General features: G+C 38.2%; 1 protein-coding gene across 1 annotated transcript; it reads right to left on the reverse strand.

The window, feature by feature from the left end:
• Positions 1 to 6,564: 6,564 nt before the first annotated feature.
• LOC135613643 (gibberellin 2-beta-dioxygenase 3-like) lies at positions 6,565 to 8,187 on the reverse strand. Its single transcript, XM_065110674.1, has 3 exons — positions 7,653 to 8,187; positions 7,217 to 7,562; positions 6,565 to 7,120 (listed from the first exon to the last, which is right to left on the reverse strand). The coding sequence occupies exons 1-3, from the start codon at positions 8,054 to 8,056 to the stop codon at positions 6,881 to 6,883; spliced, it is 990 nt and encodes a 329-aa protein (XP_064966746.1). The 5' UTR covers positions 8,057 to 8,187; the 3' UTR covers positions 6,565 to 6,880.
• Between the last annotated feature and the right edge of the window lie 8,818 nt (positions 8,188 to 17,005).

Below are 17,005 nucleotides of genomic sequence, written 5' to 3' on the forward strand. Positions count from 1 at the left end.
GAGAGTATCTTTAATTTCTGATTGAACTGTGGATTCTCAAGTTCCAACGTTAAGAGACGAGTCTTCTGACGATCCATTTCCAACCATATCAAAATTGCACGGTGCTTTAATAGCTCCATTGCACCAATCGAGTCACGATCTACATGTCCGTCAGCCTGCATTAATCTGTCTACGGACAATGAGGTCAATGTTCTTTTCTTATGTATTTTTCTTGGCGAGAAATCAATTCTAAGCCTTTTATTATGTATGATTTGGAAGCAATCTACTATGCCTCATTATACTAAAAATTCTTTTTGGAAAATCAAACTAAAAAAGGAAAAGAATCCAGAGAATCTAAACTTTTTCCGCCTTTGGAGTGCGATACTTATGTCAAACATTCAGTCCCGAGCAACGATGGGGACAACGATGGGGACGACGACGACGAAGTCAAACCTCAAGACCAGTCAAAACCCTGAGGGGTTCCAATCACAAGCCTCGTCCTCGCACTCGGTACGATTTCAAAGAACTGCAAATGTTTTGGGAGGAACAGATGGCAATCGGCTATCGATCCCAACTCGCGCGCGCCCACTGACTTCGCTGTCTTTGACTCTCCGCAGCCACGAAGCAAGCTGGCGAAGAAGATATGGCAGTGTGTGTGTCTGTGATGTCTCGGTCGTCGTTTCCTGCCGCACCGTGGCTGTTGCCATCACAGGCAGAACGGTCGACATGGGCGTGACACCGAATTACATTCTTCCCTCGGGAAGTTTGCTGCGCCGTGGCGGTCGCTTTCGGAGACAGAAACGTGAGCATGGGTGTCGGATTGAGCTCATTGGTTCTTCCCTTGGAAGGTTGAGGGCTGCACAAGAAAGCTTCCTGCTCTCTTTGTTCTCGAGAAGTCAAAAGGGTTTGCGTCGTGGGGGAGCTTGCTGTGTCTTCCGTCCATAATGATCTCAAGAGCTTTCAATTGCATTCCGAGGTTGACACATGCGTTTGGGTTCAGTAGCCTCTCTAAGCTCAACACCAAACGTCATGAAAAGGAGGTACTTCGGCATGACAAGCTACTTTGTCTCCAATAATTGTCACCTGTCGGCGCCAAGTTATTTAATTTGGCTTCTCTACCGTTAACATAACGAGCCATATGGTCATTATTTTGGGTTAATCATGATTTCATACACGCAATCCAATTAATGTTTATTGGACATACTACATGTCCGATGAATACTTTGTTAGACATGCCACATCAACAGAATATCTAAAGAACATATACGCTAATTACAAAAAAAGAAAAATGTGTAGAAAATAGTTTACTTTAATATGTTTTCATTCATAAATCACAAAACAATTGTGGACTTTTTATGCTCGTATGCTAAATTGGTCGTCCAGCATGTTTTTTGGGCATGCTCTTGACATAAAATTTGGCATGAAGCAATATTCGAGATACAGGATATATGCCCCTTTAAGAATTTTTTTTTTTATATTTCAAGTTTATCATACTTGATAAGGATAAATCTCGACACCCTCCAGTTTCCCGTGCCACATAGGTAATATCTAAACGAAAGTCTGGAACCACCTACTCCCTATGAACGCCAACAGAAGGTCACATCGCCAGTCTTGACTTCCTGAAGTGAGCTCACAGGACCCGCTCCTCAATGATCTCACAGCTAAGAAAATAAACTTGGCTCCGCATTAATGATCGATGTCATGGCTCGGTTTTATCAACCTTCTCTTCCAAACGAACGATGAGGGGACCACGCCTTGCCTAACCCAAAGAAACAAGAAAGCCTGACCGAAGCTGTCATGCTAATAGTCCTCAAATTTTGCTCCCGGGAGTACATGTCGACAAGCCACTCGCATTAAATGTTTTGGCTATATAGGGAATAGGGGTCTCAATGGAGGCCTGTCTACTCCACCCAATGCTCAGGTATAAAAATCATGCCCCTGGCCAAGCTGGGGTGAGCAGGCAAAAGAGACTCTTTACTTACTTAATTACACTACTAATATTGTTGTATTTCTCCTTTTCTATTTTTCTGACTTAAAGCATCAGGAGAGTCGAGCCGGGACACTCCTAGCGTAGGATTGTTATGCAGGGTCATCGACGTAGCCCGGAGGCATAGCTAGAAGATTACTCAACAGAGGGGATCACCTAACTCCCGAACTAAACTTCACTCCTAACGAACCGCCTCTCAACTTTCTTCGTCCTATCTAAAACATTTGCTCTCCTGATAGAAAATCAACCGGGTTGACTCACCGATAGATGGTCTCTGTGTATTAACAATACTTAATAATATAAAAAAATAAATTAGATCAAAATAATTTTGACAATCTAACTAATGATCGAATTTGGCCATATAAAAAAATAACTAACGTGGATGCTACATGTAGTTTGTAGCATCCACTTCCACCTCAATGCGAAAGAGAATTACAAGGTTATAATACATAATAATAACTTTCCTCACGTTAGTTAGAATAGGAAAATCTAACATATTCATATTCATATTCGTATTCATACTGATAAGGGGAGACCTCACCCCCAATTGCAGCTCACTATGTCACTGTCAACTCAGATGACATGATGGGGCTCGGATGATATAGCGATTACCCAATGGTAACAATTTACCTAAAAGAAAATATTATATGATATTCCCTTCTGCTACAAAGGCTCACTAAGTTACTGTTACCAATAGCTCTACTTTTCACTTTGGTCCTAAGTGTCGAGACGGAGTGGGGCACCCCACTTACATTGGTCTTATTACAGGTTAGCCCATTAGCAAACACATGAAGCGCTTTCTTAATCCTTTTTAGACTTGTGCACATATGACTCAAGATCGAGTCGGATTGACTCAAGAGTCATCGATAATCACTCCATCATTTTGGCACTAGAAAATGAGTAACATATTGCAAGAGCACTATATCACAGACATTCTCAATGAACACTTGAGTACGAGTGTTTCGCTACCGACCATAACACATTTTATATATATATATATATATATATATATATATATATATATATATAATATTTTAATAATAATAATCAAAAGATATTATACAGTGTATCATATTTAGTATTTAGTATGTAACTCACGTGATTAGTTTGTAAGGCACCTATAATTAGTATTTAGTATTTATCAAGTCACTAAGGTGATTTGAGATAGAACCTATCATCTCGGAATGATAAAAATTATAAGAAAATCTAGGAGTGACATCATATGCACAGTGGAAAGAATAGAAAATAAAAATTCCAAATTTTTCAAAAAGGTGTTCATTGTTGTACAAAGATTGGTGCACAAAAACTCATGAAACCTAAATCCACATGTGAGATAGTTGTGTTTTATGTAGGGAGATATTATATCCCTGAATGCCTGCAAATCTGTAGGAGAGGATGAAGGAGGTTAAGCGCCCTCCTCTCTAACGGTGATCTATATAGCAAGGCTGCGATGATGCTCCTCAAATCACTATCCAAATCTCCACACTTACTATTTGAGGAGGAGAATGAGAGAGGAGAATAGGATGTGGTAACTAAGAATCTCTAGGTTTATGAGTTTTTGGTTCCCTCCTATTTATAGAGGTCCCTTGTCTACTTAACCCTAATGGATCTTATCTTATTGGGTATTTGATCTTCATCTAACTACCCTAGTCTCTTAGATTAGTGGATCTCTATCCAATAATCTCTTATTAGCTATTATTGTATCTCGTCCATAGGATCCAATAATTTATGGGCTTATTAGATATCCAATAAAACATGGGCTCCGATGGATATCTTATATCCGAACCTTTACTCGTTGCAACGCCTACCATATGTGTGTGACCCTTTAAACTTAATATCAAGCTAGCCGTCAGTCATACCTATCAGAACTCCTTTTGAGCCATTGACAATGAACGTACTAGGCTACTACGCCGCAGCCCCCAAATAATACAGGGGAAATCCAATTCTTTGGACATATTTATCCTCAGTTACTATGTACCTATAGTCTCTCATCCATCTAATATCCCATAGATCATATACTGGGTATGGTACTATCAAACTCATATGATTTCTGCTCGAGTCTCGCTCTAATTGGATTATTCCGCAGAACTCTTTCTCTCTCAATCCGAATGACCATAGTTAGGGATTTGTCTGAGCAAGAATACATGAGATATTTCTCTTATGATACCGAGAGTGGATGATCCTTTATCGATACTCAATAGTCCTCGTAAGATTGATTGTCACTCCCGATGACCGGCTATCCTAAATCTAAAATTTCTAAACTCATAAGTTTGATATCAAATAATAGAGTACTTATACAGAACATCCTTGGTGTCAAAGTCTAAAGACTTATTGAGGAGTACAATCACTCATACTATCACTCATACTATTATAATCTAAATACTATTGACTTGAGAGTCGGCATAGTCTCGTTCGTCCTAAAGACGCAAGCTCGTCCTAGAAGGCCTCCTAGCACTCTTAGATATTGATGGGGTGGGGCGAATCGACTAGCACGATCCTAAGGTGCTACTTGTTCGCTCGAGGTGGTTGGAGCTTCCTCAGGATTCTAGAGTTGAACCAAGGTGTGTCTTGGCTTCACTGAGGTTCTTTCATAAGAGGTCAGCATCGAGAGAGTTCTTGACTCGACCCCTCCGTTGGTAAAGTCAATAGTGGGAATGAGAATAGTATTAATTTTTTTTCATCCCCCTTTTAGGTTTTGAGGGTCAGCTTTTATATCTGGACGATCAATGGCAAGAGACTATATCTGGACGATCAATGGCAAGAGACTGATGGCTCCTACCTTAATCTGTGGTCCTTCAATGGCTCATTTATATCGATGGATGGTTGGTTCCTTTCCTTGTTTGTTTGGGTTGGCGTCTGTATGCTTCCTACGGTCGGACATGCGACCTTTCCCGAAATCGTGGTTGACTAGGGTGAAAGATCACTTTCTCGCTGCTGGGCCGCACGGCAGGGGAGGTACGTGAGCTCTTCTGCCCTAATTACTGTTGTGGTGAAACTGAATCCCTGAGTGAGTCAGCCACCGTTCACGTCTCTTTATTCCCTATCATATACTTGCGTGGGACGGGGACTAAGTTTTCGTCCCTGAAAACCACCACCATGCCATTTGCCATGTTCCAACGTGTTGCACGCATGAGTTGTGGTACGTCGGACACTGCAACAACGCATGCAGACCATGGTACGTGCCACACTATATAGTGAGAATGCAGGAGATGTGATGAAGTTTTAGGTAGTGGTTCCATGTCCCTCCCTGTGCATGCTCATGGTAAAAATACGAGGAACACTGCATGCAACTCCAACCGTGCATGTTACCACATACCTTCTTTTACATCTGAGTTAATTATGTGGAAGCAAGTGCTGCATAAACCGATGCCTTGCCAAAGTCTGGACTACTATATATGTAACAAATTGTACTAATGAAGCCATAGTCACTGTAATTCTTGTTGCAGAAATAGCTACTAGTCTGCAAATTGCCAGGACTAATTGGCCATGGAGAGAAAGAAAACAAAATTGCCATGTAGATCTGAGCAAATAATTAGTTCATTTATATATATATTTCCCATATGATTTTGATCTTATCCAATTGGATGAAGCACTCGGCAATCATTGCATCTCCCAACTCAATTATGTTTTGGAATGTCAACTTGCTGTATAACTATTATATCGAAAATAATCGACCATGAAAACGATGGACGACCAGTCATGCTGCAATTGGATCAAATATTAGGGTCTTTTATGTATCTTCTTCCGAGGAATTTCATGATGTTTTCGAAGCTACAAGTGGATTGAAATGAACGAACCCTAACGGGTTGAAATGTTCATCTAGTTATAAAAAAGATATTGCTCGAATAATGATCAAGTTATTAGATCATTTGCAAGTAATCTACAAGTCTAATCACATCATAATAGTTCTCTCTTTCTTCCCGTGTCATGTCCGTTATTATTCATATCATTCGTGGGATGTGCATTTTGTCCACAGAACCTTCATCATCTCCAGGATTATGGCAGGTGGAGACAAATGTTCGACGCAATATGATCAGAGTCATGCATGCACAGTAGCTTCTTCTTCCTTCTTCGCCATGAGTCCAATACTCTTTCGAGTGTCATAAAGCAAGGTGGTATTGGAAGAGGATGGATGGAGCTTTGCAGCCTAACCATCAATATGGCAAGTTAAGAGGGTTTCAATCAGTACTTGCATGTGCCAGGGGTCTACACTGTGTTGACTTCATTGACAAACAAATAGACCACCACAGCTTGAGGAAGTAGCCAACGGTCTAAAGGAGGTCCTCATCGAAGTTCTTCATGAAGATCCGAAACTTCGACACACACATAAATGTCTTGTTATCCATCTTTGAACCCTAACTTCCACCATATTTATTGATCTGTCTGGTGTAAGCATGGCCAGTTGCTCCCAGCCAGCTTGCTGCTGCAACTCGTCCCCCGGAGGAGAAACCATGCCTTCTTCCTGTACGACTTTAGATAGGCTGCTTCACGGCAAGACAACCAGCCTTTATGACACTAATTTGACTGGCCTGATAAACAGAGAGATGTATATATATATATATATATATATATATCGAGAGAGAGAGAGAGATAGAGAGAGAGAGAGAGTAACTCATACAATGTGTTAGAATTATTAAAAGAAGGATGCGGACACTAAGTTTGAGAAGGACCTCTCTGCGGATTTAGTAGTAAAAGGGTTGGATTTGTACATGAGAAAAAGGCTTTTCCTAAGGAGGAGGAGAAGGGAGGAAGAGGAGGAAAAGAAAGAAACAAGGAGAACATATTTGTTGCTAAATTTGGCGAGAAAAGAGCAAAGCCATGTACCCGCGCCTGCCTTTTGACCGACCCAAAAGCTGAGCGCAGGAAAGCTAGCACGGCACGGCACGGCAGCACCAGCGAAGCATCAATGGCCTCCTACTTCTCGAACTGGCCGAGCCTGTCGTCGCTCAGCCTTGATTTATAGGAAGCCTTCTTGTACTCGCCCCATGTGAACTCCCTGTACTTGCTCTGCTCCCCTTCCCCCATCAGCTGTGGCAATGGTGCAATCCTCTCTGCGGGAGATGGCCCAAAGAAGTAGATCATCGACACCCTCGACTTCAAACCGTTGGCCAACACCCTGTGCCTCACGCTCCTGAACCTCCCATTCGTCAGAACCTGCGTACCAGCCATCACATACACAGTCTTATAGCTGAGGGCTACAGGGAAGAAGAACATAGAATGATCGATAAGATGGATGGGTTAGATTCTTGCCTGGAGAGCGTCGCCGACGTTGATGAAGAAGGATTCTTGGTCTGGTGGGACTGCGACCCAGCTCCCATCCTTCAGCGATATCTGCAGGCCGGTGCTACTGTTCGATCTTAAGACGGAGATGATCTGCGGGTCTGTGTGCTCCCCGAAACCAGTCAAGCTGCAGTTGAGCTTCTCCAGAATAGGGCATTTTGGGTAGTGATTCAGCCTAAATATTCCATCACTCTGTTCGCCCATCACTAACCTGCTGAAAGCATCTCTTGGTTCGATCTTTAGACCTTCGGCCATCAGCCTTAGCAGGTCAGAGGCCAACTTCCTCATAGCTAGTAAGTACTCCTTCAAAGCAGAGCTGCAACGTCGTCCACAAAGCAAAGCAACAAACTAAGAAGAAAGCAGTGGTTGGCAACTTAAAAGTGCTTATTACTCTTGCTGTTCTTACCGAAAGGAACACGCCGAGGGTTCCTCGAGGAAGGACATTGATGTATAAGACAAGGGCGACGAGGTGATGGCAAAGAGGAGGTACTCGACCCACCCGACATCACCATTAGGACCAATTGTCTTATTCCCATAACCGAAAGGATTGGGAGGACCGGACTTCTCCTTGTCCAGCTGAGGCAAGGCGAAGAACTTGATGGCCTCCGCCTCCAACCTCTGCGCGAGCTCTACGGGGACCCCATGGTTGACGACCTTAAAGAAACCCAACTCTTCGCAGGCCCCGACGAGAGCTTCCGCGGATCCAGGCATCGATAGGTCGACGACGGGGATGTCGGAGACGTTAGACCCGTGTTTCGGAGACCTAATGAGAGGTATCTGATCAAGTACTTCGTCGGCTAAGACCACCATGGCTGTAGAAGAACAGAGTAAGGACAGAGGAAGGTGTTTGTGTTGGAACGCTGGGGAAGGATTTGCATGAGTGAGGAGTGGTTTCCTAGGCCTTATATAGGCAAACCATACATACCCGTGACAAAAGAGGATTATATCTTGTAGATTATACTGCATCAAAGTCATTCTAAAAAATTGCTCATCCTAATCTTAATCTTTATTTTGACCAAAATGAATGGTCGAAACGAAAAGTAAAAATATTTGGAAGAAATGTCTCATTTATTGCACCATCAACGCTCTCAAATCCTCGTATATCATCAGACTAATATTTTAAGTATACTCATAAATAAATTCAAATTGAATGATTTTAAGGATTCAAGTGGACTTAGAATATAGACGAAAATACACTGAAATCCATAGTCATTCAAGGTTTGATGGTGAAGAAAGATTCGGCATGTTGAAAACTATGGTAACGACATCTTAGAATAGGAGTAAATAAAATGCTAACGCAGTAGGAAAGATTAGGTGTTGAATGAATCAAATGTCTCTTCTCGAAGATGCAGTGCGGTAGTCAAAAGCATATCCGATAACATGGAGTCATCCGCTGGCAGTCAACTCACCAAATATTCACGTGTGTAGAGATGCCGATCCGTAAAGAAAGGAATGTTTTCTTGTTTATGGTTACGTAATCGATTCAGATTAATTGCATTCACAGTCCACACCATCAATGCACAAAGAAATGCCGCAACCTTGGAAGCATCCGAAGTCAATACAGCTTTCTGCCATGAAGTGCCCGTCACTGTCCTCCGTGACTCTCAGAGTGACTCATAGTTTGACCTTCTTTTACGTAGGGATAAGTAGTCGTTGCAAACAACCGCGCACACACAGCAAGTTCCTTATGCTGTCATTCTCCATGGAATTGCACTGATCACGGAGTGTAGTAATGGGATGGAGGGATTCCTACCTTGCTTACACTCCTCGTCTTCTCGAGCCTTTATTAATGCGGTCCTTAGATCTTCCATGGACCTCAGAAGTCAACATCCCGAGCTCGGCGTGAATGGCTTGGGGTCAAAAGGAGAGGTGGTCTTCCTTCTTGTTTGACCGGGAATCTCCGCGACACCCATAAGGAAAAACCAGATGCTCCGAGTTGGTCGGGATTGCTTTGACCAAGGAATGCAATCGGCTTATTACTCGTTACCCATCCTATCCACGTGTTGTGCACGTATTGAGTGTGCTATAGGTTAAAAAGGAGTAATGTAAGAGCTGAGATCTCCGATTGCAAATGTGTAATCACATATTAGTAATAGTATACTAATTAAGCATTTATGAATATGCTCATGTCGCCTTCCACATTCGATTTGGATTAAAATAAGATATTATCATCATCCTCATTTCTGGATAAAGTACGATTAATAAGATGTTAGAGTCTTCCTTATTTAAAGTTCAATGTTCTCGTTAATTTACAAACATAACTCATTCTAATAAGTAGGTTTGGTCGCAAAAATAATGTATAATTATATTTTCATGCTAGCATAGCACCAATGTGGGTATAGAAGTAAATCTTTAACTTCCAATCATATGTTTATTTGGTGTAAATGAGAGTAATATTATTTATTTAGACCCTTATGGTCAATACTATTTGTTTCGATCCAATTTAGTAGTTTGATATGGCTATTAAAAGGCCAACATAACCTAAAATGAAACTTCTATTCTCACTTCTAATAATATTTTTGTAATCAAATCCCTTTATTTAAGCATATTTTTATTTTCTTTCTTATTAATAAAAATTAGAAATTATTCAATATTTCAAGTTGATTGGGTCCTAATATTATTTCAATATTCTTATTAATAAAATTTAGAAACTAGATATAAAATGAATAGCATATTTTTTTATTTTCAAAAGATTGTTACTTTCTATATTAACCACTCTTTCGGTCTACTAGAATTTACGAAAATCTCATTCATCTTATTTCAGTCTTGAGTGCTATTCAACTATTATTGAATGAATGTCAAGGATACTTAACATTTATTTTTAGATAAGAATCTAAGAAATCAATATTAAAGGATATCCTTATTGTACAAGATTTATTAGATATTTTTCTTGAATATCTACTTAGATTATCACTTAACATGAAGATTAAATTTATATTGATATTCTATCTAGTACTTTATTTATTTTTAAATCTCCTTAGGTACTAATTGAATTGAAAAAGTAAAAAAAGTATATTTATGAGTTTTTATACAAGGGTTTTATTCAACTCAGTATATCATCTTATGGTACATCTATCCTATTTGTGAAAATAAAGAATAGATCCATACGATTATGCATTGATTATAAGCGGCTCAACCAAGTGATAATAAATAATAAATATCTTCTTCCTTCAATAGATAATCTATTTGATCAATTTTAAGATACTTAGGTATATTCGAAGATTAATTTGGGGTTTACTTATCATTAATTGAAAAAAAAAGATAAATAGAAAACTATTATTAGAATAAGATATGATTATTATAAATTCTTAGTAATACCTTTCAAACTCACTAATATACTAGTTATCTTTATGGATCTCTATAAATCAAGATTTAATATCTATCCTAGAACTACTAAGATATATTAGGATTTACATCAAAGCTACTAGTAGTGTGGAGGCATAACAAAATTTATCTCTAAATATTTGGTTTGCAAGCAAAGCAAAGGCGAAACATTAAGTATTAGTGAAAAGATTACAAAAGATTTCAATTTAAGTTGGAACGTATTATTATAGATTTTGTGGTAGGACTACCTAAGACTATAAAATGATATGATAAAATTTATATAGTAATAAACAAACTCATTAAATTTATTCACTTCCTTCCTATTAACAATAGGTATCTCTTGAATAAATTAGCAAATTTATACATTAAAAAGATTATTCAATACCATAGGGTATCAGTTAGTATTATCTCTAATAGAGATAATACTATTTTAGAAAATACTAGATCAAATGTTCACCTTTAACTTTTAGAAAAATCTATAAAATAATATTTTATCCTATGGTCAATTTAAGAGAGTAATATAAATTCTTGAATACTTGTTAAGAGCTCGTGCCTTAGGCTTTAGTAAAAGTTATGATATACATTTATACCTAATTAAGTTTGCTCACAATAATAACTAAAACTCTAGTATACATATGTTTACATTTCAAGCTATTTATAGGAGAAAGTGTAGGTACCTATGTATTAAGATGAGGTGGGAGAACATAAACTTTGAAGCCTTAGTTAATTCAAATAGATGAAGATGAGATTATTAACAGTCCAAAATTATCCAAAAAAAGTTATGCAAATCAAATAAAGTTTAAAGTTGGTGATCATTATTTTTTTAAGGTATCATCAACCAAAGAAATCATGAGGTTTGGTTAAAGGAGGAAGTTAGCCCCTAGGTTCATTTGGTTGAGATCTTAAAGAAGATTAGACATGTGGTATATAGATTGACATTATTGTTGGCTTTAGCTAGTATCCATGATATAATTCATATCTCTATACTTTGGAGATATATCAAATATTCATCCTATGTCATTTCTTACCTATAACTAAAGGATAATGTCACATTCAAATAACAACTAATCTAAATTTTGAAAGAAAATAGCATGTTTAGAGGAATAAAGATACACCCTTGATAAAGATTCATTATTAGCACCATTTCGACCGAGAGATAATATATTAGGCCTAGTAAGCAAGCTACGCCCTAGGCTCCAACCAGTAAGCTAACTTAATCCAACCCAACATGGCAAGTAGTGTATAGTGCACATAACTAGAGTTATAAGCTGACCTAGCCTAATATAGTACATGCATAGTTATCTGTACATGACCAATATATAGGTTGACCTAACTTAATCTAGTTGTATATAGTCTAACTCATTATCCTTACTTTATTTAATTTGGGCTCACTAATTTAGATTGATCCTATTCCAAACCAATTTGACTTATTCAAGATTATTTAACCTAAATTAAACCTAATATAATCTAAATTATATCAATCTTAATTAGGTCTAGACTAATAAATGAGAATTAGAGATTAGTTCAATCACGTTCTAATTAAATCGAGTTCAATTAGACCAATTAAACTGATGTTAAAGTCAAATGAGTAATTGATATTATTTGATATTACTGATATTAAAAAATAAATTGAGATGTTTCAATATATTTTTTTATTTTAATATGGACATGATTATGAGATGATTTTATTTTTTTACCGGGAGAAAGTAGGGTGATTTTCTTTATGAATTAACGGGTTATCAAATATAATAATTAGATGATTCCTTCATTAGAAAAATGTATCCCCACTTTGGTAAGTAAGGGATACTACTCTATTTATTATTGAGAGTACAATATGAATTTGTATTCATATATTGTTGAGAGAATACAAACTCATCCAATAGGATAAAGCATATTTATCTATTATTTGGAGAGTGTTTATCCTGGTATTTGATAGATGTTAATAAAATAATTAACTTTTTAACATGTATTTACATACATTAATAGAATATTTGATATATTTGTTTTACTTTTGATTAAATTTTAGTGAAGAGTAGACCTTTCTCTATTATTAGATGGAGTTAATTGGGTTTTTTAAGTTATTTCTAAATAAAGTCTATAACTACTTTTGACTTGTATTTTGATAAATAAATAAATAATAATAATAGATATTTATAATTTATATTATATTAATAGAAATAATATTTATTTGTTTGACTTTTAATGTAAATATGGAAGATGTGACAATTTTCATAACACAATACAATACAATAGAATAACCATTCTATTAACATAAGGAGCATCATTAAGTCCAAATTTATTCCAGTAGATCAATTTAGCGTTTATAGATCGACTTATGTCTCCTATCATTTTGATGAAGATGATGAATGCGCACTAGATTTCAATTTACTTCGCAAGATGCCTGCAATCACTAATGACGTAAAGGCTGTTGTGAGCTGTACTTTGTAAAGCAAAGGAAATGCGCATCACTAATAATGTAAAGGTTGTAGTGCAGCTGTACATTCTCAAGCACAGGAAATGTGGCTGTGTTGACTTGCAAATGGCGATGCTAAAGAGAGGTAAGACAGCACACGTATTCATGAGGAGAACCAAGTGGCGAGAGTAAAACCCTTTGGATAGGGACCGTGCAGGATGTGGATCTTGTGGTGAACAATATTGGCCGATGCAGTTCATGTGGTCGGATGAAGAGTCTGTGAAGATAGACACCGGAGTGCAATCCAGCATTCCTGAGATGGAGGGACCATTGACAATATCATCTATCAAGAACATAAGTAGGATGTGAAGAGCTACTCATCCTGGGCTTCACAATACTCAGCACTTGGAAGCTACAGGAACTTATCATCAAGTCAGATTCACCTACAAGATGAACTCAAGTACGAAATATAGTTACTTATGAAACACTGAAAACATGTCTTTGTGTGTCTTTAGGATTCATCCTTGACCCAATATGTGAATGAATCTTATTTTAAGGATATGAATCTTATTTTCTAATATGTCTTGATCCTCAAGACATATTAGAAAATACATCGCATTAGCAAAATGTGGTCAATATGGATAGTATATATATAAAAAGAAAGCAGTAATTTTTTTATTTAAATTGCGTTTTTAAATTAAAATTGTTGCTTGGACTAAGTCCAGTGTAACCTATTGGGCTTCCAATATCAGCCCATTCTCCAACATGAGGACTTTGTACTTGGAATTATGTAAATTTATCAGTATCAATTAACTGCATATTCGGATTTTTCATCACCCATACACTGTATTTTTCAGAAACAAAATAGTTTTGCAAACTTGAAGCATATTAATTGAAACGGGATCAAATAATTCCTACACAAAGCAGCACAACAGACATGTAGTAGTATAGCCGCACAAGAACATAACGGGCACACAGAATCGGTGTAATCCATGTGGAACGAGCCATGAGAGGATGGCCCTCAGCGAGTCAAGGCCGCGAGCAGAGAAGCCATGGTGGTGAGAACCAGCACACAGAGACCAGGTACCGCCGCGGTCGATCCGCTCTCCATGGTCGGCGCTGGCGCTGGAGCTTCCTGCGCATGAACGACTGCGATCGATACTAGTAGCAGAAGAAGCAGAGGTACCTTCATGATCAATGCTTCCATTTCTCTCTGATACACCAGTGCCAGAGAGAGAGAGAGAGAGAGAGAGAGCGCTTGGGTTGTTGTGAATGTGAGAGAGCTTGGGAGGCATATATAGATAGAGAAAGGATGGGAGAGGACGAGACAGAGCCGTTGGGAAGGGGGAAGGGGCGAAAACTTTCGAACGACGGCGCGAGAGTGGGACCCTCTTTTGAGTGGAGTAGCCGTTAAAACTAGCACGCGTGGCGCGTCGTGAATGGTCGAACGAGGGGGGATCAAATGACAGCTGAACGAACCGTTGTAGAAACGTACGGTTGTAGCTTTAGGTGGAGGGGGCCAAAGTTAAATATGAGACCGGAAATTAGGTGGGCGGAGATTACCTCTCAGGCTGAAACAGGAAACACAGTTTCTCTCATGTGTGGGGAGGACCCACGTAGCAAAAGTTTCGTGACATCGCCTCCTATTGGTTGCCGGCGTTGGGCTCCTGTATTCGCATATCAGCATTACAACATTCTGTAGTGTGGTGTCCGCATGGAGAAACACCCAAAAATCACATCATTAAGGTGAATAAGTCAAGTGAGATCCTGTACAACTGAGCCTTCAATTAGAAGCTTCGAATTCCAACCTCGATAGCCTTCAACCATGATCTTCAAATACTACCGAGAAGATCCCAACTCAAGTCGTGCCATTACATCGGTGGTGCAACCTTGGTGTGGCGAAATTACACAGATCCCTGCACGAGATCATCAAGACTCGAACTTGTTAATAGACCACACGATAAAAGAAGCCCAACGCCCACCCACTACAAGCCCACCTCGATCCCTCGAGCCCATGTCGAGTTCGCCCCACCTCGACCCTCCCGGAAGAAGAAACGGAAGCTGTGGCGATCGCGACACGTCCAGGACTCGAAGCTGCTTGGTGAATACTTTTTCTTTTTCTTCCCCTTCCTCGTCGTGTTCGTGCTTGAATGATGGGGAAATCTTTAGCTCCTCATAATTCGTTCTTGTTGCTGAATCGCTGTAGCTGTTACGCCTTCTCGATGATCTTGGTGGGAAGAATCTGAATCGCTACAAGTTAGTCGTTCTGAAACCTGCCATCTCTCGTTACCCATCGATATGTTCTTGTTGAACCCTAGGAATATAGAGTTAGGTTTGGCTATTGTGAACTAAACGTCGTTGTGCTTTCTCCGTTTCATGTTTGATTGCTTAACATTTTGCTGTAGGATAAAGGCAATCAAATAATGGTAAGTCGAGGAACTCGAATTGAGTAAGAGATATGTGATGCATATTAATTGCTTGGAATACTTTTTTCTTACCAACTATCTATAAATGAGAATTTGTTAGCTGATCATTGAGTCGTTTTCTCCTGTAATCGATCCGGAGTTTCTCCACGTCTTGGACGCTTGATTTTCATTTTTCTTTGTCTCTTTGCTTATTCAAGATATCATTTAGCGAAAACGACAAACATCAAAGAGTAAGAAAATAATTAACTGAGCGTCAGGCAAATTATATTCATAATTCATCTGTAGGTGCACACTACAAGTCGATTTAAGCTGGAGTACTGAAAAGGGGGGCCGCTGAGACAGAAGAAGTGTTTGACAAAGTCATGTAGAAAACGGTGATGACATCTAATTCTTAACAAAGCAGTTTCATTATCTGCTTTAGTAGGGTTTTACTATCATTATCCTAGTTTATTAGGATACTTTGCTATTATTTCGGTTCATTTAGGTAAAAAATCTCAAGGAAATATCTAGGGATGACAAGAACATCATTCTTGTTCCTAGAGTGAATAACATTAGATTACAATACAAAAATGTTGAAGATACGTAACAATAATAATCTGATATATACATATATTAGCGGACGAATATATGGAATTAATACATAGCCTAATAGCTTAAGATTTTCAGGTATAGTATATTTTCTAATTAGCATGTTAATGCCTCATCCTATTTGGCATTTTATCTACAAGGATATCTGCCAATCAAGTGATGTCAAAACCCAGAATTCTGCTTTAAAATGGGTAATGGTGGACTGCCTTAGCCACATATAATTGTCTTCTCTGCAGTTACTGTACATCTGTATATGAAAATATATAAAATGAATTTGTGCCTGTATATGACTACATGCACATTTATCTACTTCTGAATGATCATACCTACCTGCATGCTCATGTTCAAAATGATATTGATCACTTTATAGACTTAATTATCTCTTATAAGTCCTATTACTTAACATAAAACAATCATTTGTATCTATGTCTGCCAACTATGTTGTATTTGTAGTCAGCTATATCTATATATTATATGTTTATGAAAACATTTGCATGCATGCATGCATCCTGATATATGTATAATCACTACAGCATTCTATTCACAGCAGTTGTAACAAAAATATAATATCTGATAAAAAAGCAAGGACATATATCCCATGGGAAAAATATATATTTGCAATTGATATGTGTAGGCTGGTTAATTTTTTTGACAGTACAGAAGTACTCATGTAATCAAACTTCTTTTCTGGTAAGTTTAAGGTTTGAAGTATCCTGATTTAGCCTTATAAGACATAATGAGCAACAGTCATCCTATCATGCAAAAGTCATAGTCATTTGATTTTTTTTTTTTAATCTTCATAAAGTCTTTCTATGTGCTAGGCTCTTTATATGGAATGTCCACTCTTAAATGTGTGGGTTATAAGTAAATTGTCTTCTTTTCTGAAGTGACTGGAAGTAACTTATCCAATTTGGATTATTTTTTAATTTAACAAAATGTTCTAGCATATGATTTTTATTGGTTTATCGTGTTGCCCACAAGGAATAATCTTCAAGAATGCATAGATCA

This window comes from Musa acuminata, chromosome BXJ2-6, assembly GCF_036884655.1.
Source record: "Musa acuminata AAA Group cultivar baxijiao chromosome BXJ2-6, Cavendish_Baxijiao_AAA, whole genome shotgun sequence".
Taxonomy (NCBI): domain Eukaryota; kingdom Viridiplantae; phylum Streptophyta; class Magnoliopsida; order Zingiberales; family Musaceae; genus Musa; species Musa acuminata.